Source organism: Clupea harengus, chromosome 8, assembly GCF_900700415.2.
Source record: "Clupea harengus chromosome 8, Ch_v2.0.2, whole genome shotgun sequence".
NCBI classification, from domain to species: domain Eukaryota; kingdom Metazoa; phylum Chordata; class Actinopteri; order Clupeiformes; family Clupeidae; genus Clupea; species Clupea harengus.
Genome location: NC_045159.1, coordinates 26,902,146 through 26,928,986, shown reverse-complemented (window position 1 = coordinate 26,928,986; position 26,841 = coordinate 26,902,146). Strand labels below are relative to the sequence as shown.

The 26,841-nt window shown below is 42.4% G+C and overlaps 5 protein-coding genes across 7 annotated transcripts; 3 read left to right on the top strand and 2 right to left on the bottom strand.

Moving 5' to 3' along the window:
• Positions 1-44: 44 nt before the first annotated feature.
• supt20 (SPT20 homolog, SAGA complex component) lies at positions 45-8,837 on the top strand. The gene is made up of 14 exons (XM_031572573.2): positions 45-145; positions 271-342; positions 554-723; positions 1,108-1,140; positions 1,245-1,362; positions 1,660-1,762; positions 2,465-2,617; positions 3,128-3,422; positions 4,203-4,333; positions 4,498-4,553; positions 4,724-4,840; positions 5,166-5,262; positions 6,286-6,395; positions 7,855-8,837. The coding sequence occupies exons 1-14, from the start codon at positions 98-100 to the stop codon at positions 8,005-8,007; spliced, it is 1,656 nt and encodes a 551-aa protein (XP_031428433.1). The 5' UTR covers positions 45-97; the 3' UTR covers positions 8,008-8,837.
• Positions 8,838-8,982: 145 nt separating this feature from the next.
• Positions 8,983-11,247, bottom strand: exosc8 (exosome component 8). The gene is made up of 11 exons (XM_012823009.3): positions 11,106-11,247; positions 10,797-10,833; positions 10,638-10,701; positions 10,475-10,548; positions 10,340-10,385; positions 10,140-10,245; positions 10,014-10,059; positions 9,836-9,932; positions 9,621-9,741; positions 9,293-9,399; positions 8,983-9,206 (listed from the first exon to the last, which is right to left on the bottom strand). The coding sequence occupies exons 1-11, from the start codon at positions 11,171-11,173 to the stop codon at positions 9,094-9,096; spliced, it is 879 nt and encodes a 292-aa protein (XP_012678463.2). The 5' UTR covers positions 11,174-11,247; the 3' UTR covers positions 8,983-9,093.
• Positions 11,248-11,483: 236 nt separating this feature from the next.
• alg5 (ALG5 dolichyl-phosphate beta-glucosyltransferase) lies at positions 11,484-16,184 on the top strand. The gene is made up of 10 exons (XM_012822903.3): positions 11,484-11,985; positions 12,316-12,487; positions 13,239-13,285; positions 13,531-13,599; positions 13,959-14,051; positions 14,383-14,496; positions 14,700-14,759; positions 14,871-15,022; positions 15,564-15,649; positions 15,785-16,184. The coding sequence occupies exons 1-10, from the start codon at positions 11,920-11,922 to the stop codon at positions 15,898-15,900; spliced, it is 975 nt and encodes a 324-aa protein (XP_012678357.1). The 5' UTR covers positions 11,484-11,919; the 3' UTR covers positions 15,901-16,184.
• Positions 16,185-17,412: 1,228 nt separating this feature from the next.
• smad9 (SMAD family member 9) lies at positions 17,413-23,773 on the top strand. Of its 3 annotated transcripts, XM_012822762.3 has the most exons (7): positions 17,413-17,843; positions 19,156-19,781; positions 20,161-20,415; positions 20,740-20,850; positions 20,998-21,219; positions 22,263-22,519; positions 23,119-23,773. In XM_012822762.3, exons 2-7 carry the CDS (start codon positions 19,370-19,372, stop codon positions 23,260-23,262), a joined length of 1,401 nt encoding a protein of 466 aa, XP_012678216.2. In that variant the 5' UTR covers positions 17,413-17,843; positions 19,156-19,369; the 3' UTR covers positions 23,263-23,773. The 3 variants fall into 3 exon arrangements, with proteins under 3 accessions (XP_012678216.2, XP_031428432.1, XP_031428431.1); XM_031572572.2 differs by having other exon boundaries at positions 17,413-19,781; positions 20,743-20,850; XM_031572571.2 differs by having other exon boundaries at positions 17,413-19,781.
• An 883-nt stretch (positions 23,774-24,656) lies between these two features.
• LOC105896329 (regulatory factor X-associated protein) lies at positions 24,657-26,841 on the bottom strand. The gene is made up of 3 exons (XM_012823109.3): positions 26,016-26,841; positions 25,447-25,557; positions 24,657-25,071 (listed from the first exon to the last, which is right to left on the bottom strand). Exons 1-3 carry the CDS (start codon positions 26,403-26,405, stop codon positions 24,976-24,978), a joined length of 597 nt encoding a protein of 198 aa, XP_012678563.2. The 5' UTR covers positions 26,406-26,841; the 3' UTR covers positions 24,657-24,975.

Genomic DNA, 26,841 nt, shown 5'->3' with positions numbered 1-26,841 from the left:
GTAGTGAAGATGCTGTTTACTAATGTACCTCCCTCTTGCTGTCTCGTCCTCCTCTCCTTCCCACCTATCCCTGCTCGGTCCTGGACAGTGCGTTGACATGTGGAAACAGAGCACCTGCCAGCTCACCGTCCCGTCAGAAATTGATGTGAGTTTTCACCTGAACACATGATTTCTAAGCAAAGCTAGCATTCTTTGTAGGTACCACCACACTTTGTACGTACCTACACATTTATTAACACAAACACAACCATCTTTTTCCCTTGGTTGAAGGTGGAAAAGTACGCAGTGGTGGAAAAGTCAGTGAAAATCGAAGAATCACAGCCTACGGTTTGGCCAGCACAGGTAAGCCATAATGTTTGACTGGCCTAAGCTTTATAAACAGGGGTTGAACTTTGCCCTATGCTATAATTCTTAGAGGCTGTAGAATGCTAACACGTTAGACTTCGATGACATTAGAGTGATGGCAGACACTGAAGGCCTGCTCGTTCATTTCCGCTCTTGAGAACTCAACCCCCCCCCTCCCCTATTGGTGCGTTCATTTGTCCGTCTCCAGGATATAAAAGACGACTACATTTTTGAGTGTGAGGTGAGTGGCCAGACTCAGAAGACTAAGGTGACCATCTTCCAGTCGGTCGGAGACCCCATGTTCCACGGGAAGATCTACAGCGCCAAAGACTCCAAATGTGAGGAGGAGGGACCTGACCTCCACCTCATCCATCCACCGTAAGCAAGCACTCTCTGCTGTGTACACATACAGGGTCAAGCACTCTCTGCTGTGTACACATACAGGGTTACCTGTTTAAGGATTAATTGAACTGATATATACATTCTTACACATTCAAAAGGCATGCACATGTTTATTTCCACACGAGATGGCAAATACACGCATGTAAATACATATACATTTGTGTACTATTCGGCACAGATTTGCATACATTGACACAGGTTTGTATATATATTGGCTCACACATAACCACATCCTCAAACAAAGTACACAGGCATTTATGTACACACATACAGAGACATGTACTCACTTGTACTCACTTGTGCTCAAATGCATCCATACCTCTGACATCACCTTGTCACCATTTCTCTTCACTTGTGCAGGTTCCTAATTGGTTCAAAGATTGATGCTGACCGGTAAGTTTAATTTACGTTGGGACATCTCGACATACTACTTGATAGTTTTGCGTCCTATCCGACCTTACGTTCTTTGACGTGTGTTTTTTGTGTGTGTCTAATAGGTTTTTGAAGCAGTATAAGGAAGTGTATGAGAGGGACGTGAAGTGTCCGGTGAAGATGTCCCACAACTCTGGCAACTCGGTGTCCCAGGGCCAGCTCTCTCCAACCCGAGAGACAGAAGTGAGTAGCACTCACGCTAGCCGCGGTAGTGGGAATGCATAACAGGGTCTTAATGGCTCTCTAAGCAACATTTACATTTGATTCCAATGTTGGTAAGAGAGTCAGATTGTCAGTACAGATTGCCTGTAGATGTACTGTACCTAATATAGACAGCATACCAATTTTTTAAACAGTTTATGAAAAGTCAGTGAACCGTAGGAATCTACCACATTGTTGTTTCTGGTTTGTTTCAGTAATTTCTGAGATGTATGTTGTCATCAAACTAAGTTCTCTGTGTGTGTGCCCCTGTGTGAAAAGACGGACACTTTCTCAGGACTGATGCAGTCCTCAGTTCTGGGGAAGGGAGTGAAGCACAGACCGCCTCCCATCAAACTGACAGCCACTAGCACCAGCTCCTCAGGTAAACCTCCTCAGTACTCTAGCACAGGGGTTTTCAACAGGGGGTCCGTGGCCCCCTGGTGGTCCGCGACGGCATTGCAGGGGGTCCGCGACATGAGCCTATGTTGATCAGTTCACCATTGAATTTTTTTATTTTTATAAATTCGCTTTGATATTTCAACACATTTCCAGATTACTCTAAAAACACACACACGCGCGTGCAGGCACATCAGTGGGCCGCAAATTACTTTCTAGTCAGAATGGTGGTCCCTGGGACAAAACCAGTTGAAAACCCCTGCTCTAGCAGGCTGTGGTCCACTAGCACCAGCTCCTCATGTAAACATCCTCAGTACTCTAGCAGGCTGTGGTCATTTTGGTAATAGTTAATAGCTAATCAGAACACCTAAAAAGGCAATTGATTTGACATCTCTGAGAGAACATTTCTCTCTGGCAATGTTAGCATAGTTGAAAGCATAGTTCCAACGATCAATCGACTCGATACTTGCGACGCAGCCACTATGTTTTTTTTATTTGCGACGCAGCCACTACGGTTTTGAGACAACGTCGTGAGCAGCTCAGTATATCAGCCAAACGGTCCAGCGTACCAGCGTCGTTGAGCAATGACTCCCGTTGTTATTCCGGAAACGCACCCCAGGACTCTCAGCCTTCTTTGAATAGTTGAATTGAGACCAAATCGAGACGATACATTTTCATCTTCCTGCAGGAAATCCATACATCAGCTCGCAGACCTCTGGAGGTCCTCTGAAGTGCCCAACTCCCCCGCCTGCTAAAAACCAGTCCCTGACTCGGAAACACTCCATGGATCAGATCGGGCTACTGTCCCCTTCCGCCCTCTCTCCCATGGGCTCATCACAGAGTAAGTGTTCCCCATAAGGCCTACGTCTCCTTCCGCCCTCTCTCCCATGGGCTCATCACAGAGTAAGTGTTCCCCATAAGGCCTACGTCTCAACCGGGGGCGACAGTTGTACAGGAGTTAAAGAAGTCGTTTAGTAATCAGAAGGTTGCTAGTTCGATTCCCTGTCGAAGCGTCCTTGAGCAAGACACTGAACCCCTAATTGCTCAGTGTAAATGTAAAAATGTGTATACATTGTAAGTCGCACATATGTAAGTCGCTTTGGATAAAAGCGTCTGCTAAATGACTAAAATGTAAATGTAAATGTAACTGCTTTCCACATTCTAATAGTCTGAGACGGCACAAAGTGAACCGTCTCAAAGAGATTGTTGACACTGGATGATTGAGCAAATTGGCATTAGTAAGGAATTCTTGCATGAATGTGCATAGTTGAGAGATGCTTTTGGGCTGCTATTTGAGTGAGGGTTAAGTACTGTGGAATAATCTACTCCGCATTGATATTTGTGTCTCTAGGATCGGGGACGCCAAAGCCTTTGACACCCACCCCCACTAACACACCCTGCTCCACGCCGCACCCCACGGACACCCTGAACGCCACGCCATCGGTGACGCCCACGCCACATGACACGGCCCTGGCACAGCCGCCCACGCTCCTCGCCCCGTTCGCCCAGCAGCAGATGGCGCTGAGCCAGGCCTTGCCCGTCATGACCATCCCTCTGCCCACCTCCATCAGCACGGGCACCACCTCCTCCCAGGTCATGGCCAACCCGGCTGGGCTCAACTTCATCAACGTGGTTGGGTCTGTTTGGTAAGTTAATGTAGTCAGTGGCATCGCGCTCTTTGGGGTGGGCACAGATGAGCCTGCATTTAAAGGTCCAGTCAGCAATTCTGGAGAAAGTTTGGTGCTATTTGAGCGCATCAGCTAGTCAGACTGTTTTGAATGGAATGCTACCAGAACGTGAACCTTGTGAGAGGTAGTTGCTAGCATGTGTAATACGAACTCATTTTCAAACAAAGTGAATATGAACTTGTATTAATATAAAACTGCACAGGCACCCAGGCTAGTAGCGCTCGCACTGCATGGCATTAGGTTTTACATGTGTAACATTGAATTAACTGTGGTTAACACTTGAGTGCGGTCAAGACACAGGTTTGTTTTGTAAAATGACATCAAATACTGTAATGCGGTTTATAGTTAGGAAAATATGGTTAAAGTTAATTAATCAAATGAATTGGTTCCTGCATACAGACTTTACAGACATACAGCATTTTTGTGTTGAATTTAAGTACAATTCCATTTTGGAATACCATTTATGTATTATAGTAAAGCCTTCAAACATTTAGGCAAGCCCAAAGGGGCATTAAGTACATTCTTGATCTGAAAAAATGCACTTTGCTGAAAGAAAAGACGATTTGCAATTAACCATAGAGCTCCATTTCATACAAGGAGAAGATGAAAGCCTGAAATGCCTGAAGAAGTGTCTCAGCAAGGCTTTCACCATTTTTGGGTTGTGTTGGCCTTTTCCTTTATTTCCTGCGTGTGTTTGCTTCTTATTCTGTATTTGCTTGTGTGTCTTGTACACAGCAGTCCCCAGACCCTGATGGGAGGCTCGAACCCAATGCTCAGCTGCAGTCCTGGGATCAACCTGAGTGGGATACTGCCCCCTGGTGGCCTCATGTCGGGGACTCTTCCCACCATGCAGTCCACAGCACAGGCTGGTACGACTAGCCCTCGCTTGCACTCACTAAACGTCATTACAAAGTGAAGACATGTCTGTACCAGTGCTGGTTCAGATGCCATGGCATTGGTGCTGACTTTGAGATGTTGCTTCTGTAGCAAAGAAGTGCGTTCTGGTTTTGAGTGATGCGTTTGTGTCCCGCAGGGAGCCCATTCAGCCTGAATAACAGCCCAGGATTAAGGCCTCTGAATCTGCTTCAGGTGAGATGTTGGGTCTTGGTACCTGAGGAATGTGTACACAGGAGTTGTGGTCTTCAGTGTAGACTATGGACCCGGGCAGCAACGTTCTGTAAATATTGGACAATATTGGGAAAGAAAAGTCTTGAGTTGTTATGAGGTGTTTATGGTTGTGAAATCTGCCCTTGTTTCAGATCCCCACCGGCCCACTGATCTTCAACCCTCTGCAGCAGCAGCAGCTGTCCCAGTTTTCCCCACAGCAGCAGAACAGCCAGTCTGCAACCTCCAGCCCCCAGCAGCAGGGGGAGCCGGTGAGTCAGGGGCCGCTCACAGCCTCACTCTTTTCTCTGATCTTGTCATAATACTTACTGTAATGCTCACTTGAGAATCTTTCTAACACACGGTGCTGGTATGATATAATTTACTAATCGTATGACATACGCTTTGACAATAAAATCATTTTGAGACATCAAAGATTATGAAAGCTTTCGGGAGAGTTGGGAGCAGTTCTCACTTGACAGCTCATTCTGGTACTATTATAGTTATAGTTATTAATATTATAGAGTTTTGATGTTTTGATTCCGTGTGTTCACAAAGTTGTGTCAGTGAATGAAATGTGGGCTGCTCTCTTACCAGGCGGATCAAAGTGGCAATGACCAGGGCCTTGGAGCTCAGCAGACGGCCGTCATCAACCTGACTGGAGTGGGAGGATTCATGTCTTCTCAGGCTGCTGGTATGGTTAACTTTACCTACACACACACACACAGAGAGAGAGAGAGAGACACACAAACACACACACAGATGCACACACACACACACACACACACACACACACACACACACACACACTCTATTACACACAGTAGGATGTCATTCTTATTACCAGAACTGAAAGTCTAAGTTCAGAAAATTAAAGATGGCATCACATGCCTTATCAGCAAGTCTTGCCACTCTGGTTATCTTGGCCTCCAGGCAGCTAATTCAGGCATCAGGCTCCTATCTGAATACAAGAAAAAAAGAAACTTCTCCACATACACTAAAATAAGGCTATTTGTTGGGGTATTGGTTCGTTTGGGTTCACTACGCATGCTCAAAATTTCACAGTGTGGCAATTTCCATGGTAATGGGTGAAAAACGAAAGACGTTCAGGTGAGACAAAACACGTCATTGGCTGTTTATAATACAGGAGAGGGCTTTCAGCCATGGGGACACTATGTGTAGCTCCCCATTCATTTTCCCCATAGTGGTTTGCCTCCTCCACCCTGGCCACGAAGGAACCTCTCTGCCTACAGCAGTGGTTCTCAAACGGCCCTACAGTGATTCCTACAGGGAAAATCAGTTGCTTCAGTAGCAGGAATGGAGCCGAGACATGGCAGGACATTTCCTTTCTGAACTTGGAGTTTCCCCCACCTATGTTTAGTGTTACACAGTGTAACAGGTAGCCTCCAACAGTGGTTGTGTTACCTTTGATAGAGAGTATAATGTACACTAACAGCACAAAACTAGACGAATACATTGTAGTGCAACAGCTGAAGTAGGCTCATCAAAAAAATAAATTGGAAGATTCATTGCTTTCTTCAAACGTATTGAAAGAATGGATTCTTTTATTATTTCTGCAGCGTTCTGTATTGTGTTTCTGTTGTTGACCCTGCCTCCAACCCCCAACCCCTCTTTTCCTCCCCTCCTTCCCGTTGGCCCATCACCAACCTCGGGCACCCCTTGCCCCCCCCCCCCCACCGTGGGTGCCTGCTCGTAGTGCTGTCGCAGCTGGCCTGTGGGCTGGATGGGTCTGGGCCCAGCCTGCCATCTCCAAGGCTCCAGCAGCAGCAGCAGCAGCGGCAGCAGCACCACCAGCCACAGATCCAAGTAATGCAGCAACTTTGACTGAGCTCACCTGTAGACGTTCTCTGTGTTGGCCTTGTGCTTTTCCTCCAGCTACTGGCTGCTGCGATGGGGATGGCTGCTGATCAGTGTTTCTATGAGTGTCTTCTCATCCCTTTGCCCTCTTCAGATTATATTTCAGTGACTTTACAACTGTCATATTTTCACCAAGATTAATTTATCTTCTAACTGGGCATTAGTGGCATGGAGGGATGGCTAATATCAGTCAAGACCCAACCGCTGCAAATAGAACACAGGAAATACATGAGTCATTTAGTGACATCTGTACTCTCTGTGTAGGTGTTAAAGTAAGATTGTGTACTGTAAGAAGAAGAAAACTCTTCCCTCCTGTAATGCATTCAGGCAGAGCTTGTGGCACTTACTACTGAACTGGCAGCTGGTCATGTGGCATGTTTCCTAAGGTTGCAAAGCATGTTTACACACGAAGAGCCTTAAAGAAACATTATAAACTTAAAAATAAGGGAACAATTAGTTTTTTCCCATAAAAATAGGTCATATATAGTTGCTTCAAGACACTAAACCAACACACAGAAACAGTCAATCCTTTCCTGCACCTGGCACCCTGTAACACAAAGCCTGGATAAGAAGCGTGATGAGTTGAAGTTGCTGACTTACTGCAGTTAAGGCATGGCCACAGGTCTGTGTGTGTGTCTGTGGGGCACCCAGAGGTCTGCACCTGCGGCTGGTTGGCAGATCTGTCTGTGCCACTGGTGCTGCTTGGCTACACCCTTCAGCCCCTGTCTTGAGCGTGGCGTGTGCTTGTGCCCTGTTCTTCTTCCCCGACCATTCTTTCCCCTCTGTCTCCATTCGTGCCCGACTTAAGATCCCTCTCATCCATGCACCACAACCAGGGTTGGAGAGATACTAGTTGCATGTAACCGAGTTACGCAATTCAATTACAAAATAAATGTAATTGTAATCTGTTACAGTTACTGAGAGAGAACAATGTGTAATTACATTAGAGTAACCAATCAAAATGTTGGGGTTTACAACGGGGTTACATCAGAATATATTGTTCTCTGTAAAAAGCTTTACAGTTTATAGTTTACATGTGGAATATAACACTCGTTCTATTGCTTTGCATCTTTTCGCTATCTAGACAGGCTTGGCTGTAGCACTCAAATTTTGAGCGTTGTTTTTGTTTGCGCCGGCTCTCGTCTGCCAATCAAAAATGTAATAAGTTACATTACTTTGATGAAAATAATTGAAATAGTAACATTACTTATTACATTTTTAACCGGGTAACTAGTCATTCGCAAACCTATTCCATTTCAAAGTTACCTTCCCAACCCTGACCACCACTAACCTGTTCTCTTGCTGCTTTCTTTCTCTCGTTCCCACATCCCTTGCATTGGTGTGTTGGCCTGTTGAGGTTGTCCAGCTTGCATCCGTTTACCAGTTTGTTTTGTCTTTTACCTTTCAGTTGCAATTCTTGCGACACCAAATGCATCAGCAGCAGCAGCAGCAGCAGCAGCAGCAAATGGCTATGGCAGCGGGAGCGGCGGTGCAGGTGGGGCTGCCAGCACAGCATTCCGCCAACCAAGCAAGAAGTAAACGGAAGCGCAGCACACCCTAGACCCACTAACCCCCCCCCCCCCCACACACACACACAGAATCACGGCGCAGTAACTGCCCCCCCTCTCTCTCTGAATAAAGACAGCTGTGTCTGCGGTTACCCCCAGAGACCAACCTCTTTATCATTTTTATAATCCACAGACCCTGAGAACGGGGGGACATACACATAATGTATACTTTCAACAAAAGTGTTTTAAAAAGGTGGAACCTATATTTAGAGAGCCTGAGTTTTTTTTTGTATGTAAATAATGATTGTAACTCTTAATGCATTTTTTAACGAAAGAACTTAATACACCAAATGACATTTGTTTGACGTCAAACAAGGTCCAGGATGTAGTAGTTCTCAAGGCGTTGGCTAAGATTATCAAAGGCAAACAAAAGTCCAACACCAAACTGATGAAGTGGTCAAAACAAACCAGGCAACAGTTATTAGACATGACATTACTTTCTTGATAGAAGGTGACTTTTAAGCTCTTCTTTAAAAAAATACTGGCCTAATTTCCATGAACGGTGTCAAGAAATGGCCTTGTTGATTCTTACTTTGCGATTACCTAGGTAGGTTATGTGACAAAAGGAAAGCGTTAACCATTTTTGTACACAGTTTTTACAGTGTAATCCAAAGCTGAATTTCAAACTGTTGTTGGCTTCATTACAACATTGTTTCATTTCAGCACATGAATAGCCCTTCACATAGAGGAGATAAGGAGCAAAACTATAGTAGACTGTAGAGTTGAACGGATGTGCCTGATTCTCCTGTTTCTCAACTTGATGTATTTGAGAATACAGCAGTTTCAATAACTGAATGAAGGGCCTATTCATAGCATGCATTGATTACTGTCTTTTATTTTTTTTATTTTTATGGAACACATCCTGCCATTTTATTGTAAGTACAGAAAGCTTGTGTATATTCCTGAGCTGTTGATTGTGCAGGGAAAGGTCTATGTGAAAAAAAGAAATCTCTGGCCACTAAGACAGATTTTTTATAAACGGTCTTTGTCAGCAGTTTTATTGTGATAGAAAACAAAGTATATATTGACAGTGGAAAATAAAATTTTTAGACAAAAGAAAACAGAACCGATGTCTGCGGTCATTTCTTAATACTTTCTAAGATTTTGTCAACCAGTTTGCTGATCTCTCGGTGCCGCGTGACTGCTCGACCCATGCAGTCTTGAAGTTTCTCCCCAGAGAGTGCAGTGCCTCCTGTTGTAAAAGGGAAATACAGGCTTTCAACTTTGATTGCTTTTATTATATGTGAGCCAGTCCATTTTTAAAAGAGGTGTTTGTACCTGGTTTGTGTAGAGAGCACAGGCGGCCCTCCTCGTCGATGACTAAAGTCATTACCGCAGTAGCCAAGCTCTCTTCATCTGCCGTGGGATCCACTATGGTGATCGTGCTGAACAAGGAGAGGATTGCTCTGTGACTTGTGTCCCCCCCAACATGATTACATTTATTTGTTTTAATTGTTAAATAGATTGGCTCTACAGCTGAGGGCGATCATCAGTGAAACTAATACATTCACATTCAAAGCACACATATTACAAGACCTCAATATCATTTTGTGCGTGATTAAAAGTTATAATGCAAGATTTTTCTTAAAGAAAACATCAGGCTTACTTGTCAAATACAGCAAACGAAGATCCAACAGGGTGTCTGTTCACACTAATAGAGCATTTCTTTAAGAGATCCACTTCTGGTAGGTCAGTTTCTTTGTTTATTGTGACCTTTGGGAGTTGTGCTGAAAATGAAATGATAAATCAGTTGAATAGATCTATAGAGAGATTCTTTGTTGATGTTTCTTCAATGAATATTTGTACTGGAATAGAACTTACTGTTCTTAAGGGCAGCAAGCAGTGCTACAATGCAGGTATCCAGTAAGTTGCCATCATAATCCAGACACATTATATCACAGTACAGGACCCAGCAAAGCTGTGAACCCAGTGGAGCATAACGTTAGTCTTCATTACTTATAATTATTTTTCAAAACTGCTGGGTATGCTTTAGCTCTACCTTTTCCTTTTCAATGCACAAGTCTTCTTTTCGAATAATCTCTGAACTGCAAAACAGTAGAGAACGTTTTAATGCAGGGTGAAACAACAATCTACACCAGTTCATGGAGGTGAAAGGACCACTTACGTTTCTATAATATCAGCAATGAACTGGCTGGCCGCCTGTGCTTGTTCTTCAGGTGGACCAGATCGGACCTTTGACGCGCAAAGTGGGGGCATGTCCACATTAGGCACTGAAACGCAAGGAAACGAATGGCAAAAGGTCTATAAGAAAATACTCGTATACAAAATAGCAGTGCCAAAGCCCTTATAGGCAGCGTCCCTTACCTATGTAGCCCTTATCCGGTGTATCCGATGGAGGAACGGCCAATTCCTACACAAAACAAACAGACGTGCATGCTTTTTACAGTGTGTTTGTGGGTGATGAAGAGTAGCTTCATTTTGAATGAATAATGAAATTACCGCTTTTATGCCACACATCACAGTTGTGTTTCCAATCTTAACCAAGGCTGAACCTTCGGCTGTCGATATAGGACCTAGAGAGAGGGTATTTGGAGCTGAATCTGCCACTTTCAAACCACACAAACCTGACACCGTATTTCATATAGAGAGACTACAAGCATACCTATATTTAACGTTGTGGTCCTGAATTCATCAAGTTCCCGTCCATCAGGACGACAGTTTTCTTTCTATAAGAGAAGAACTTCTTAGCATTTCGACGGTCACGTCATAGTTTTCTTTAATCAACACAAATTACCTGATTACTAAGGTTTGATGAACTTACCAAGAAACTCTTGTGATATTCCAGTGGGTCCGCTGTCCTGGAGAAATTGTACAAATGAATTAACCATGCTAGTGGCAGGTACAGTTTAACTTTTTACTGGCAAGAAACACATTTGAAGTAACGTTAGCTGACTGGCCGTCACGATGACATTAAAGCAGAGGTTTTAAATACAGATATTTTAAACATTAGTATGGCTTTGTTCCTTGATTTTAATTGTGCATCTTTCGATGCTGTTCTCCCGTTTAAAGCGATAGAAAAATATTAAACCATGTTGTATACAGTCTCTGTAACGGTAGGCCTAATACTTACTTGAATCCTTCCGCCATGATGTTTTGATTTCCCACGTGAGTGCACGTAGCGGCATAGCGTTTAACCATCTGCAGATTCGACACCGACTGGCTTGTCTGATTGTGATGTGGACTAGCTGGACTGTTTGTGGCCTAAACTCTGGTCTAAAGAGTTAATTCTAATATTTTTAAACGTACCTGTATTGGATAAATTATATATAAAATAAAATATTTAGAAATACGATCTAAAAGGATTCAATTACAGACCACTGCTGATTATTTTAACAATTCTGACATGATATGTCATTAGTAACGCTAATATTGTATAAATAACTTTTCATTTCAAAGTGGATTCGATTTTTCATTATTAATCTTACCAGATGTCTGTCTATATCACATAAGATCTATTTCTGTGTATTGTAGTGTAAGTAAATCTCCAAGCACTAGTGGTCGCAGTTCCACTTCTTCTACAAAGTTGACATCTTGCTCACCCTCTTGGCTGACTGCGATGATGTCGTTTGTGGTGACATGTTAGACTTCCGCATAGGTGTTGCTCTGTGAATGGAAGTATCTGTATAGTTAGCTATGTCAAGTAAAATGCTAGCTTTTTAAGGATTCGCGCAGAGGTGTGTCTAACCGACTATCAACTAGGTAGTAGTTTATGGAGATATTTGTGTTTTTCACCGTATGTCGCTTCTTGGACCACAGAAAAAAACTAGCTAGCAAGAAGTGACTATCCTTACTAGTCACTCGCTACGTTAGTTGATCACTATCTAGATATCAATCCATCTAGATTGTTGCCAATATTCACCACCGGTGTCTTTTTGGAATGGAGAATGGATTTTTGTCTATGTGAAATAGTTCAATGTCTGGTGTCATTGGCAGCGCTCGTTTTAATATTGGTAAGTGTGTATGTTCTGTTTCTCAGTTGTACATTTTCTGGATAAGCTACCTATTTTGTCTTTTCTGTAACCATAAAATGCTGTCAACTTGAAAGCTTTTGAACTAAATTATGAAGTAAACTGTGAGCTATTTAGTGCATTGCTACCTTCTTGGTATATGGTGTATGAATTAAATAAAGTGAAAGTAGATTATTTCAGGGAGTCCTGCAACTAAGAAAAACAAATGTATTTGAGAACACTTTAGGAAGTGTCAGAATCCTCCCAGTGTATTTCAGGGGCCATTCCTGTCCGGCGTAAACAATGAAATGTCTTGCTTCGTTTGAACGACAGGTTGTAGTTGTAGCTCATGTCACTGCTCCTGGAATGGTCGATTTGAGTCGTCATGAAAAGGAGAAGTATTTCCGCACTGCCCAGGGGAAGAAGGAGAGCTTCCCAAGTCTGTTTGACCCTCATTCACTGGAGCTCTCAGTCGTAGTACCTTCTTACAATGAGGAAGAAAGATGTAAGTTACCTTAGACGTTGCAACACCTTGCTAATCACATTACGTGCACTGACATTGTCATTCATTCATATCACTTTCTGTACAACCGGTCTGGTTGGTTGCAATAATAGCCTTTGTAAGCCTACATCTTTGTAGCACACAAAGGTTTAAAAACAACTGTTGTAAAACGTATCTGTAATGGGATGAATGGAATGGAATGAGACAGTTCTTCTGCATCTATTTACTGTATTTCACAGTCATCTGTAAAATTGTGTGAAATCTATTCTCTAAGTAATACAGTATTTTGTAGGCCTATAGGATGGTGTCTCTGAATCGTATGTTGGCTTATTTAAAGTAACACTATGGAACAATTTGACACTTTTTGAGATATGGTTTTATAGGCAACTAGTTTTTGTACCATCCTCAAATTCATTTTGATAGCATATGGTCATGTGAAGGACAGATAAACACCTGTGTCTTCCCCACTAGCCATCCAGGATGCCCTATGTAGTTCTGTGTAACGGGCTGGTACACCCTGCAAAAATGGGAGAAAAACTTTCACATGCATGACATTGCCAGCTAAACTGCCAAAAGACACCAGTTAGTGTGTTGACAAGCTTCTATCAGTGTCAGCTGGGCTGTTCGTGATGTTTGCGAGGTTTTTGTCATGCCTTTTAGGTAGTTAGCTTACTAGTTTTGCAACAAAACTCCGTATTGCTGCTTTAAGTGTTTTTGTTTTCATTTGTTTCTTCACCTGTGCTCCTCTTTGTAGTGCCTGTGATGATGGAGGAGACTATGGAGTACTTGGAAAAAAGACAGGTGTGTATACTGGCTCTCCTAAAGTGTCCCACAAGGATATTACTTCTACAGTTGAATTATGATTAGGTCATCAACAACCAAGAGCTTGCTGTTCACATGTACACAGACATGGTGTGAAGTTGAGAAGAAATCTTCCCTTGGGGTGAACTTGAGTAGGAAATATTTTGTGCATCTTCTCACCTTTAGGGGGCAGTAATGTGCAGAAAACAAGTTGAATGTGATTCATTTTCAATGTGTCTTCGCAGAAGCAGAATCCTTCCTTCTCTTATGAAGTTATTGTGGTCGATGATGGCAGCAAAGACAAGACATCCGAGGTACAGGATTGCATTCTGTCATTCAGACAGGCTCAGTATTGATGGAAAAACAATGTTCACAAATAGAAAATACAGGCGTCGTTGCCATCAAGTCTTTTATTTGTATAGTATTCAAGTTTTGTTTATACATGTTAATTGTCAATGGATGTGCACTTTAAAAAGTGCTAAAGATGCCAGTAAGTTGATGAAACTAATGGTGCTGTCATTCCTTAGCACCAGTGTATATGTAAAAATGACATCAGCTTTAATGGTAACTGTCAAAGTCATGATTAAGACAAATCTTAACATGTGAGCAATCCATGTGAATGAGGACACCCAGTATCTTTCATTGTTTAATTTCATGAATTATTGTTTTTAAGGTTGCCTTAGGTTACACCGAGAAGTATGGTGCAGACAAAGTGAGAGTCTTAACCCTGGTCAAGAACCGTGGCAAGGGTGGAGCAGTCAGAATGGTAATAGTTCCATACCTACTGTGTGTTTACTTATGTGCGATATTACAGTATATACTACTTTACTATTGTTGTGATACTTGCGGTATATCCATAGACATCAAAACTAATTTTGACTGTCATGTCCACCCTCCTTTTATGTGTAAGAATGCAATGCAAGTCATCAATACAGACATGGATACTTCATGCTCATTCGAACAAATTACTTTTTGTATCTAAACAAGGGGCTCATGGGTAATGAACATTTAGATGAATTAAGTCACGAGGAGAGCCAGAGGTCCTTGCTCTGAAGTAACTACTTCTATTACCTCTTTTGTGGTGTTCTGTCTCTCAGGGAACTCTCAGCTCACGCGGTAGTTTAATCCTCATGGCGGACGCAGATGGAGCCACAAAATTTGAAGACATTGAGAAGGTGGAGGCAGGCTTAAAGAACCTCAGCCCAAAGCCTGTAAGTGTGATAGACCCGTCAAGAAACCAGCTAAAGAATATATACAAAGAAGAATTTATGCAAACGCCATGCTTTAAAGAATTTATACAAAGTCCATACTTGGACATTTTCAAGCAGTATAATGTTGGATGTTCTTTCAGTGCGTTATTCTGCCACTGTGATAATGCTCTTTATTGCTTTTAAGACACTGTTGTCCGTTGCAGGATAATATGGCCATAGCTTGTGGATCTAGAGCCCACTTAGAAGAGGAGTCGGTGGCTAAGGTATGTTAGTGATATTTCTCCAGCCCTCATTTGCGTCTCTCCTGGCGTGTGTTGTCTGTAGCCTTTTTTTGTATGTAATCAGTGTTATTCCACGCGTCGCCTCTCTCGCAGCGGTCCTTTTTCCGCTCAGTCCTGATGTATGGGTTCCACTTCCTGGTTTGGTTCTTCTGTGTGAGGGGGATCAAGGATACGCAGTGCGGCTTCAAGCTCTTCACCCGAGAGGCAGCCTTGAAGACGTTCTGCAGTCTTCACGTGGAGCGCTGGTACGCCACCTCAGTTCATCAACATTTAGCTCAAACTCATTCAAGAACTTCAAATTGAAATTCCTCAGAAGTTAGTTGTTTTTGTTCAGGAATGAATCAAGAGGATTCAATCACATTAAAACTTGCATAGAGAATAATTCAAGTGGCAAGAAAGGCATCACAGAGTAATAGACTCCAATACGATTGTCCTCGACGTTGGAATATGCTAAACAAAATATGTGCGATTCGAAACCAAAAAGTAATGTTTTTCAAAATTTCTATTTAAAGCAATGCTTTATTCTTTTGCATACCCCGCAAACCTGCTTGATCCAGAAGTTAAACTGTAACTTAAAAAATATATATTTCTTTCAGTTATTATGTAATCCGAAATCTCCAATATACATGCAATAAGCGTGTACTTTCAGGTTTAGGTTAAATGACAGATCAGTCATACCCAAGTTCTTTGAGGTATTAAGTACTGAAAGGCTTTGGACATTATTCCTCTCTGAATTATTCTATTTTTGTTTTGGACTGAGATTGTTTTCTGTGATTCTTTTTAAAGGGCTTTTGATGTTGAACTTTTGTACATTGCCCAGTGCTTCAAAATACCAATAGCAGAGGTGGCTGTTAAATGGACAGAGATTGAAGGTGAGTGTTTAACAACCCTTTTAAAAATCTTAAAAAGCATTTTCTATTTTAAAAAGATAGACAGAGTTATTTGTCAGTGTTCTCAGGTAATCATCCGCAGTCTTCAATGTATGTTGACTTTTTTTTCCCTGTCAGGATCCAAGTTGGTTCCCTTTTGGAGCTGGCTGCAAATGGGCAGAGACCTCATCTTCATCAGACTTCGTTATATCACTGGTGCCTGGAGGCTGGAGTCTCCGAGAAAGACCCAGTAGAACCCTGCCCTTAATTCAATGCTTATTCACAAGCTGAAAAGTTTGTGAGTTGTAACATGGTATCATGCTGGATGGTATCGCCACAATTTACATGCACTGTATTTTCAGTCAGTGAACAGTTACGTTTCATGTGTCAAACATTGACACTGTATTGCTTCTTATAAGATCATCGTTTTTTGTATTTTTTTTTCTTTCTGTTCTGAGGGGTTGGGTAAAACAACTCTCAGAAATGTAGTATGTTTTTGATCAGCCAAAAATGACAATAAAAGCTGAAATGGCAAAAATGTTTTTAAGTTCAATATTTAATGTCTTTAATATCACCTTATTCTACACTAAAGGTATCAGATTGTCAATGCCTAACATCCATGGATAAATTTAGTGTATGTGTGTGTGTGTGTGTGTGTGTTTAGAACTTTTGTCCTTGACTTGGATGTAGGCTACTTCTTAATAAAGAATGCTCAGTCCTCAGTCATCAGATGGTCACAACATGATTATTTCCCTAAATGACCATTTTTAAAACGTACGCTAGTGTAAACCTACAGTTATTTTATTCACTTTAAGGGAATATGAGGGCAACTGCCTTTGTCGAAGTACGGTTACAGTTGCGTTTTAGCGTCGAAATGCAATCTCTCCGTTAACTCCTATTATGCCAGTTGGCGGTTCGGAGCCTGTTCATGTGGATCACTCTAGACTGCTGCGTACCGTAGGGACTACATCCTGTTTGTCCCCCGCTCCAGTCTGTCTGAGGAAGCTATCCTTCCACACCCCCTGGCTGGTTTAAAATTGCCGTTTATGCACTTGTTTGTGTAACGATAGACTGTTGGCATTCCATTCATCTGAGGGTTGTTTTAGAAATGATGAAACTTAAAACAACACACGGCAGTTTTCACATCTTACCTGTAATATAAGTTTTTCGTTTACAAAAGTATGTTTGTATTATACCGCCACCGGGGCATCGTTTTACCTTCTACTTCGGTGTAAACGGATCAACCAATAACTCTAATCCAACAAGAGATGACACATCACAAATGTTTGCTCACATTATTGTATTGTTAGGTCCCCTCGGTGTAGCTGTAAACTGTGAAAATGTCAAACTCCTAGACTTTCTGTCGCCACTCAGGCTTGCGTCATTAACTGGACCACTCGGCGCACTTACAATCAAACTGTATCCCTCCGCGATGAAAGGGACTAGAAAAAGAGCGATCGATAAGACTTCTGGCCCGTCGCCAAAGCCAATGACGGGGTCAAATTGTTTGTGGTGAAACGGACAAATAATGTGATTCCCACGTTGGTTGTTCAACACTCAGTAAGAGGCACTGAAGAAAGTTGCAGATTTTAGATAATAAAATATATAGGCTACATTATACAAACAGCTGATTTCCCCCTCTTATCTTATGGTTGGTGAAAATGCCGACTTGTCTTTGTGACTCAATGAACTAAAGGGAGCTGGCAATCATAGTGTCAATGCAGAGCCGCCCGGGGTCGCCTGGTAGATTGTTTTCCTAGTTACCTGAAACACTCAGTTTGTTGGTTGCATTGATACGTTGTTGAGAATATTTTTTTATTATACAGCTCATGCAATTTAACTTAGCAGGTGTATTTTTATGTTTGAACATTCGTGACATGCTGTGGCCTTGAATAAGCTCATTATCAATGCCAACACCGCCTCTTTTTAGTGAAGTCACTGAAAAATGGGTCTTTATGTAAATAATGGATATATTGAAAAGAATTGACATGCTCCTAAACTATCACACCGCGTCTGCCATTCTGGGAACGTTCCAGTGCAGCGGATGAATTCCGCACAAAGGCAGAGAGGCTCCCGTCTGGCTGACGCCGGTTTATGCGACTGGAGCGTCTCCGTCTCCTTGCAAACATACGCGGTACACCTCCGGGCAGACACAGGAATATTGAAAGTGAAGACTGTCAAGTTGGATACACGTGAGGTAAGAAATTAACTGAGGTTTCTATATATATTTTGTTTTATAAATATTCTGATTATGTAGTTATTTAGGTTATTTTTGAGGTTATTGAGGTTATTATTCAAATGGAAAAGTATTGCTGAAATAGCCCTAACAAGTGACAATAAATGGCTTATATTTATCTGGTGACATAGGTGTCATGTGACCTTTTGTAGCTACTTTTAAATTCTACTTTTATTTCAATACTTAAGTAAAGTAGTTTGTGTTATCCGTTAGAAGCTAGAGTTAAAGCGCGTGGCTTGTTACAGCCCACAGTCTGTCAATGAGATGCGCGATTTAGTCTGGGAACAGTTCAGTGAGGTATGCTCTAGGCTACCTGTATGGAGTAGAGTGATTTTACAGCATTTTTATTCAGCGATAAGTATGAACAGTCATAGAAAAGGTTCAAGTAAGCCTTCAGAATGCATGGGCTTAGGTTTCAAGGCTGCCTTGATGATACAGCATTAGGTGATTATGCCTATCTCGGCTCGTAGACTTGGTGACGCCAGTTTCATAAAAACGAAAACAAGAATGGAACAAAAGTATTCATGTCGCGTTGCACTGAACTTGAACGCCCTCTTTCATTTACCAACGTAGCACATTTACTGTTTTTAGCCTGCTGATGTAGACTACCCTCGGGCGAAATATATTTTCGGTTTGTTAACTTAAATGCCATTGAATAATAGTGGTCTTGCTTTGCACAGATTGTCAGAATTCATGTCATGCAGCTTACGTCCAAATAACTGTCACGCAACTCACGTCTAAATAACTGTCACGTTTTGCTCAGCTGGTTATACTTAATTTATTCCAAAATGTTTTTTTGGAGTTGTGTTGGCAGTGTTACACGAAGCAGGAGTTTAGATGTCATGAGTTCATTTGGTCGTTTGGTTCATTTTGGTGACTGAGTTGCCCTTGTTTGTTGTTATAATTTTTACAGTGAGAAAGAAAACTTCTGTCCAACATGAACATACACATGAAATTTGAGTTAGCTACTCACTGATGAATGACTAACTGAAATTAAAGGCAAGATTCCTTTACTATCTTATACTGAGAGGACATGGAACTAGCTTTAAGTGTTAGTTTAGAGGTTTGTGAATCCACAACAATATTGAAGACACTCAACCAAAAAAAGGTAAAGCAAGAAGAACTCATACCTCATAGGATCTATACATCTGCTGGTGTGAGGTATTTTGTTCTAGATGTCAAAGAAACCAAAATTGCATTTTGTGACAAGTAAGTCATTCTTAATTAACTTAATAATCAGTTTTTTTTTAACGTTAATATTTTTTTCCACCAGATTCATCCGTAATCCTGATCTTGGATCCTCTGACTTTGAAAAAAAAAAAAAAAAACATTCCTTGTCATATTGTCACATTCACCTCACACCTGCAGTCTTCTGGATCCCTGGCCCTGCCATCTTTATTTCCTCAAACAAGTTCAAACTAAACTTACACTCTTCTTTGCTGGTCATCGCTTTGACTGTGTCCCCTGAGGACTGTACAGCTACGGCCATGCACTCCACCACGTCCATCACCTCACTCTTCTCCTTCACCAGTCCGGCCGTGAAGCGTCTCTTGGGCTGGAAGCAGGGCGACGAGGAGGAGAAGTGGGCCGAGAAGGCCGTGGACTCCCTGGTGAAGAAGCTGAAGAAGAAGAAAGGGGCCATGGAGGAACTGGAGAAAGCACTGAGTTGCCCGGGACAGGCCACAAAATGTGTGACCATTCCACGCTCGCTTGACGGGAGGCTACAGGTGTCGCACCGCAAAGGCCTCCCTCACGTCATCTACTGCCGCGTGTGGCGCTGGCCTGACCTACAGTCTCACCACGAGCTGAAGGCCCTGGACTGCTGTGAGTTCCCCTTCGGCGCCAAGCAGAAGGACATCTGCATCAACCCATACCACTATCGACGTGTTGAAACTCCAGGTAATATAACCACTCGTGGACACCACCAGCTCTGTTTTTAGAATGTGTATACCAGCGGAACATTTATGTCCACTTGTGTACCTTGATATTGAAATGGTACAGAAATTGGTATAGAAAATGTGACTTATGGAAGGGGAAATTTTGATGTTAACAAGTAGTTTTTTTAAAATAAATCACCTATAAATTTGTACTGTATCGTGACATGAACTGAATAGGGGAAATATGATTATAATTTTATAATTATAATTCTGAGTTCTGGCATTGCTGGCATGCATTTGTAAAGGCTGACTCTTTAAGAAAATGTGGTTTTGCTGAGGGCATGACACCAGCACTCTCCCCCCTGGACCCCAGACCAATGCCTTTTTGTCTTCTCTGCCAGTGTTGCCACCGGTGCTCGTGCCTCGGCACAGCGAGTTCAACCCACAGCACAGTTTACTGGCCAAGTTCCGCAACGCTTCCATTCACAACGAGCCTCTCATGCCTCAGAACGCCACTTACCCCGAGTCCTTTCCCACAATGCCGTGCAACTCCTTCTCCTCCCCCTCTGGCTCTCTCACGCAGTCACCCAACGTGGCCAACTACCCAGACTCTCCCAGCAGTGCCGCTGACCCGGGGAGCCCTTACCACATCACCGGTGAGCCTCTCATTTGGTAGTGTCCAGACGCTACATGTGGCAACAGTTTAATATAATCAAGTTCTTTACGAAAGTAACAGTGTGATATCTGTCTGTCATTTATGAATAGCGTATTCATACGCATGGCATACAGAGTTCACTGAGTCAAGTGCATGTGTGTACTCAAGAAGAGTGGTGAGACTGCCTTGTCACAATTTTTTTGAAGCGGCTGAAACTGAAGGTGTGATCACAGGAACTCATACACGGTTACTGTCTTAAGTTAGATTTCTTTTTTAAGATTAATGTCATTCTCTCGCTCTCTTATTTTGACTGATCCACTCTCAGCAGAGACCCCTCCTCCTCCCTACTCCATGATGGAGGCAATCACACCAGAGGAGGCGAAGCAGGGTGACACTAGTACTCCCATCAAGCTCGTCTTCTCCGCCCCGCACACAGGTAGGTACACCTTGTACCTCTGCTTTTAATATCGCCACCTTTTTTTGCCTCCATTTTTGCTCACAGAGTTGCTGGCCAGTGCTTGCAGACGACAATGTTTCCGCTCAGTTTGACTATTTGGTGACCCCATGTCCTCTGTGAACACAGACCTGCGCCCGGTGTGCTATGAGGAGCCGGAGTACTGGTGCTCAGTGGCCTACTACGAGCTGAACAACCGGGTGGGCGAGACCTTCCACGCCTCTGCCCGCAGCATCCTGGTGGACGGCTTCACCGATCCCTCCAACAACAAGAACCGCTTCTGCCTCGGCCTGCTCTCCAACGTCAACCGCAACTCCACGATAGAGCACACGCGCAGGCACATAGGCAAAGGTGCGTCTGCTCCAGTTGGACCTTATGGTTGTTGTTTGGTTCTGTCTGTTTTTTGAGGGAAAAAACCTACTTGAAAAATAAACTGACACAGATCGAAAATATTCCCGCACTCATTATCTAAAAATCCTTGGATTCTAGAAGATGTTTTTTCACCTCATTGTTATTGCAACTCAGAAAGGGAAGGGGAAGAAAAAAAAACAGTTGTCTGTCACACTTTGTGTGGCGCCAGTCCGCACTGGCCTGTCGACGCCACATTTAAGGAGCCCCGTTAGACTGAGAAACTCCAGACCGTCCAAATGTTGGCTTTTCTGGCGGTGTTAGATCTTGGTCTCCGTGCCAGGGCTGGGTAAAGATAAAACGTTGCCACGGGATATGGCAGTGACAGTGAGAATCGCCCTCCCCAGGGATTTGGTGGGAGAGGAGCCAAGTTTGCGTTCCATCCACAGGCTCGAGCCCCTTCTGCGGAACAAAGCCAGGGAGAGTGACACAAGCCAGATGGGCCGTGTTTGTAAGAAAGGGTGCCATTAAGGTTTCCGCTTGGCAAGGGATGAAAAAGCGAGGTTTGTAAATAATAAATTGATTAAAGACATCTTCTAGATTTACCGTCTCATTTCAACTCTGCTACAGAGAGCCCGAGAAGGTCAGAAGAAATAGTTTTTCCTGGTTTGTGGTTGTGGTTATAAATCTGTTCAGGCCACTGAAATATTATGACCATATTTACATTTTCCCTTCAGACTTGTAAAACCTCAAAGCTGTACTTCAAAACGATTGCATTTCATCATTTCTGATGAATAATGGGGCTATCTGCTTTTTTCCTGATAGTGATTTATTTATTTAAAATTAATGTTTGAAGACTTCTGTACATTATAATATTGCCATTTAGATTTAAACACGGTCCTGGTTCTTCAGTCTTCTTCTTTAAAAGGGCAAGAGATGACTTTTCGTCTGTTATTTCAATGTCAACGTCAAAGGGAAAGTTACTTAGCACTACAAAATGTTTACTGTCTTCTGTACTCTTAACATTCCCTGTCTTTTACTCGTAGGAGTCCATCTTTACTATGTGGGCGGAGAGGTGTACGCAGAATGCCTGAGTGACAGCAGCATTTTTGTCCAGAGTCGGAACTGTAACTACCAGCACGGTTTCCACGCGACCACCGTCTGTAAAATCCCGAGTGGCTGCAGCCTGAAGATATTCAACAACCAGCTGTTTGCCCAGTTGCTCTCCCAGTCTGTCAACCACGGCTTTGAAGTGGTCTACGAGCTTACCAAGATGTGCACCATTAGAATGAGCTTTGTCAAGGTAACGGAGACAGACGTCAAATGTTTTCCCAGTGATATCTGAAGTGGTCACTGTACTATAAGAGGTCATCTGATCAAGTATTGGACAGTGTGTACTGTGTTTTTTTTTTTTACAAGTCTTTGGGTGTTCTGAAAGAAATGCCAAATGTGTGTTGCTGTGCTTACTAGGCATGCTGTTCTGATTTTTGGCTTGCTGCCGGAAAGCTCAACTGCCAAAACACTAATGGTCCTTTCGCTATCTAATTACAGTAGTCTAAATGTGATTTCTCAGACCTGATGTTCCAGTGAGCATGTTTCTACACTGTACAAATGTGCTGGTTATATAGCTGAAACTGTTCTCCAGCCACAGTTATACTCTTTGCCCAAACCATTGGTTTAATAACATATTCTATTCTCATACTACAGTAGTTACAATCCTGCACTTAATTCTTATGTAAAATAGTATTTATTGTTACACTAGGTCTCTATTGCTCGTAGCTTGATTTTTCTCTCCCTTGTACATCGCTTTGGATAAAAGCGCTCACTCACTCATATTAGTTTTGGTTTGGTTGATCAGTCATTGTTCTAATAATCAACTGGATACCTTCTATCATCTCCTAGGGCTGGGGTGCAGAGTATCATCGACAGGACGTCACCAGCACCCCTTGCTGGATCGAAATTCACCTCCATGGGCCTTTGCAGTGGCTGGATAAGGTTCTGACCCAGATGGGATCCCCGCACAATCCCATCTCCTCTGTGTCGTGACACTGAACGTGCAATGAGGCTGGGGAACCATAGGCGTTGTATTGGTTTATAGCAACCACACAGACACAGTCTAGGTGTTCTACGTCAACAGTATTTGAATTATCATATTTCAGAATGTATTGCTCTCCGAGACTGAAAAATACTGTTCCTCTCAAATACGGAAAATGCACTAAACTTTGGTCTGCGACCACTTTACTGTCAAAGTCAGTTCATTTCAGTTGTGCAGGATAACAAAACAGAAAAAAAAAAAAAATCTTCCAACACAGTTGTAGAATAGTTTCTGAGAGGCTTTGTTTTATTTTTAAAGAATTTATACTTCTGGCTTGAGATTTGCTGTATGTACTATGCAGTCATTGAACACTCCAACAGCCTGGAGATGAATGGGATCATTACGTAGGTACTAACACTCTTGATATTCTGTTAGACGGTGCTTGTGTTGGTTACATTACTGCACTGATACCTTTACTTGTTTTGTTGGATTGTTTTATATATATAAACATCATTTCTGCCACTGAAGTCTCATTTCAGTTTTTTAAAATAAGTTTTCTGATCATAAGTGTTTTTTTTTTGTTTTTTTACTCTACCATTTCTTTTTACCTGCTCCATTTCATTGCCACAGAACACTGGCTGACTGCCTCAATGCCCCACCTGTCAAGTCTAGCTACTGAGCCAATGAAATTCTATCCACTCTCCCCGTAAGGTCAACACTTTATAGCGCAGACTGGAGCAGCTAGTCAGATATACCAACTCAATATGTCAATAAACTGTAACAGTAAGTTATATCAAGCATCAAGGACTCAATCTCAGTGACACTCGTATTCATCTTTTATTCATTAACCATATCATGAGCTTGGCATCATCATCATCATCTTCATCCTCATAGTGGTGCCACCGGGGGGGATATTAAAAGGTTGCTAGCAGTGAACGGTGTCAACCAAAGACATTCATTAAAAACCTTTACACATTTTTCAAAAGCTCATACCCACGCTTAACAGCAAAACCAGACAGAGCATACATCTATAACAAAATAACAACATGATTTCAATGAACCTACATCAAACAAACACACAACATAATAAACTGTATTTAAAAGTCATTACAGAGATTAAAAAGTTTGGGGTTTGACTTCCAGCACCTCTGGCCGAAGACGTTAAGTAGCACTGCTGTATGACAGCAGCATTAACCAACATAGGCCCTAATGAGAACGCAAACACCCTGCAGTGCATACTACCTCTAATACAGGAGCACCTTCAGGCAATTCGGCACACATTTCAGTTAAAGAACAACTGCCAATGTTTTAACATAGGAGCTGCCATTTTATATTTCCTTTAAATTCATACAGATATTCTGGCTATTTCTTCAAGCCAATAATATGTGCTACCCAATCTTTCATGATATCGTGCGGCTTCATGATGCAGTTAAGAGAACAACATTAAAAAAAAACTGCTTAACAATCTTCACAGGTCACTTAGCACAAGATGATACAAACTACACACAGAGCAGTACACCTCAAAACTACCCTCAGTCCCATTGATAATGTCATGTCAATGTGACATAGGTTAGTGTCCTTGGTACTCCGCTCGTGTTAAATAAAAAAATGTGTCAGCAGGCCTCCTTCTATAGCCTCTTCTGAGGCTTGATTGTTAGGATTTACACGGGCCACGAGGCAGCAGGGGCGTAGACATACCACAGACCACAGCTCTCCCATCATGGTCAATAGTCCGACTGTGTCTTAGTACTGGCCTGGCTAGTCAGGAGCCTCTGCTGCTGCTGTAGAAAACTGATGACCTCAGGGCTCCTGAGCAGAGACTGGAAAATAACAAGCCCACACACGCGCAATGAGAATGGATTAAAAATGGTGCAAAATGCATTTTGCACACAGGCTCCTTTTCGTGCATCGTACCTGCTAGTCTTGAACAGTTTCACGGTCAAAACTAATGGGAATTATGGGCAAATCCCATTTAACCTTTGTCTTGGTCATGACCCTTGTACATCACACACAGGTATGCCATGGTGTCAAATAAATGAATACAATGAGATTTGAATGAACAGTAGAGAACAGAACCGTAAGCACAGCCCCAGCCAATATATCTGATACCTAATAATGTATTAACTGGCCAGGAGAACCACACATCCTCTGTAAGAAAAGTTTAAACAGGAAATTTAAGTTGCACATCTGCTTACCAGTCTTTTCTGATTCAAAACCTGTTCGATAAGTGATGGTCTGGCCGGACGGTCACCCATTGGCCCAAGACGTTGTTTTGTGACAGAGACGGGTCTATCTTCTCCGCTCTCCTGTAATAAACAGCCAAGGCAGGTATGTTTGAGTGTCATGCATCATCTACAAAACGTTTAGTAAGTCTACCTTGCTCATTAAAGTTGAGCTTTACCCAAACAGAACACAACACAACATAATACATAGACTTCAAAGAAGTTTCTAACTATAAAAGAGTAAAGTAGAACAGAATCATAGATATGGGATTCAATTTTTTCTAATTATGTGAACAATAGAACAGAATACAACAAAACAAAACAGAATAGACCAGACCAGGGAATGACAAATGGCGTTACTGTACATTTAACCTAACAGGTACAAACACAGTACGAATGGGTGAAAATACCATAGTAACAAAAAGCGATTTACTGAAAACTACAGCGCTTACAACTGTGTTGAAACGGTAGCAATTCCCAGGTGCATTCTCGTGAATGGCAATGTCAGGGACGCAGCTTCTAAGGGGAATTATAATACTTACGTCTAATTTTCCTGATGTCATAGCCTGATCATTCTTCTTTTTCTTATACTTGTCTTTGTACATTTTGTTACGGTGTTTCTTGCACATCCAAGGCTTTCGTGCTTTAGCCACCTGCGTCGTGGTTTCCGTGCATCCGCTGTATGTGCACTTCTTCGAAACACTCTCATTCTCGCCAAATTCCTCGTCGTTATCCTCGGGGCTTGCGGCACTGTCTCTCGGATCAGATGTGTCCAATGCATCGCTCTCGTCGTCCTGTTCGTCCATATCAAACATGCTCTCTTGCTCCAGGGGTGTAACCAGATTCCTGCTTTCCACACCACTGGTAGATAACTCTGAAGCCCCGGGATCTTTGTTGTTCACTTGACATCCTGTGTTATCTTCTTCAGTCATTTTGAAATGTTAATCTCTTATCACTTTAGGTAACGATCGTTGGTTGCATCAGATTAAGCAAGACAATGTAACCTACTTGCTAGCAAACTATTGCACCTAAAGTTAACTGAACAAGTCACCCTGGCTAACGTTAGCTTGATTTTGGTCTAGGACTCTGCTACTATTACTACTATTACAGTTAGTCAGCTAATTCATACATATATACAAAATACATATGTCCTCGCAATCTTAAAAATCCACGAAAAGCACGGTTATAGAAAGACACTACCCAATGCGCTAGATGTATTTTTACGGTGAATATGGCTGGCTACTGTCAAGCATTGCCCATGTTACCGACAGTGGTCTGCCAGAACCTTTTCCGCTAGCATGAAACAACAAACGACTCGGCGAACACGCAAACGCATGTGCAGTGAGGAAGATTCGCCGATGAAATATC

Excerpts from the sequence above, each read along its gene's own strand:
- smad9 (XM_031572571.2), top strand. The coding sequence starts at position 19,058 with ATGTCAAAGAAACCAAAATTGCATTTTGTGACAAGTAAGTCATTCTTA. Across the intron at positions 19,782-20,160 it reads TCGACGTGTTGAAACTCCAG|TGTTGCCACCGGTGCTCGTG; the intron begins GTAATATAACCA and ends CTTCTCTGCCAG. Across the intron at positions 20,416-20,739 it reads GAGCCCTTACCACATCACCG|CAGAGACCCCTCCTCCTCCC; the intron begins GTGAGCCTCTCA and ends ATCCACTCTCAG.
- LOC105896329 (XM_012823109.3), bottom strand. The coding sequence starts at position 26,405 with ATGACTGAAGAAGATAACACAGGATGTCAAGTGAACAACAAAGATCCC. Across the intron at positions 25,558-26,015 it reads TGACATCAGGAAAATTAGAC|GAGAGCGGAGAAGATAGACC; the intron begins GTAAGTATTATA and ends TGTTTATTACAG. Across the intron at positions 25,072-25,446 it reads TTTTGAATCAGAAAAGACTG|TCTCTGCTCAGGAGCCCTGA; the intron begins GTAAGCAGATGT and ends GTTATTTTCCAG.
- exosc8 (XM_012823009.3), bottom strand. The coding sequence starts at position 11,173 with ATGGTTAAACGCTATGCCGCTACGTGCACTCACGTGGGAAATCAAAAC. Across the intron at positions 10,834-11,105 it reads ATCATGGCGGAAGGATTCAA|GACAGCGGACCCACTGGAAT; the intron begins GTAAGTATTAGG and ends CAATTTCTCCAG. Across the intron at positions 10,060-10,139 it reads ATTGCTGATATTATAGAAAC|TTCAGAGATTATTCGAAAAG; the intron begins GTAAGTGGTCCT and ends ACTGTTTTGCAG.
- supt20 (XM_031572573.2), top strand. The coding sequence starts at position 98 with ATGTGGAAACAGAGCACCTGCCAGCTCACCGTCCCGTCAGAAATTGAT. Across the intron at positions 146-270 it reads CCGTCCCGTCAGAAATTGAT|GTGGAAAAGTACGCAGTGGT; the intron begins GTGAGTTTTCAC and ends CCTTGGTTGAAG. Across the intron at positions 343-553 it reads CTACGGTTTGGCCAGCACAG|GATATAAAAGACGACTACAT; the intron begins GTAAGCCATAAT and ends GTCCGTCTCCAG.
- alg5 (XM_012822903.3), top strand. The coding sequence starts at position 11,920 with ATGGATTTTTGTCTATGTGAAATAGTTCAATGTCTGGTGTCATTGGCA. Across the intron at positions 12,488-13,238 it reads TTACAATGAGGAAGAAAGAT|TGCCTGTGATGATGGAGGAG; the intron begins GTAAGTTACCTT and ends TCCTCTTTGTAG. Across the intron at positions 13,286-13,530 it reads AGTACTTGGAAAAAAGACAG|AAGCAGAATCCTTCCTTCTC; the intron begins GTGTGTATACTG and ends GTGTCTTCGCAG.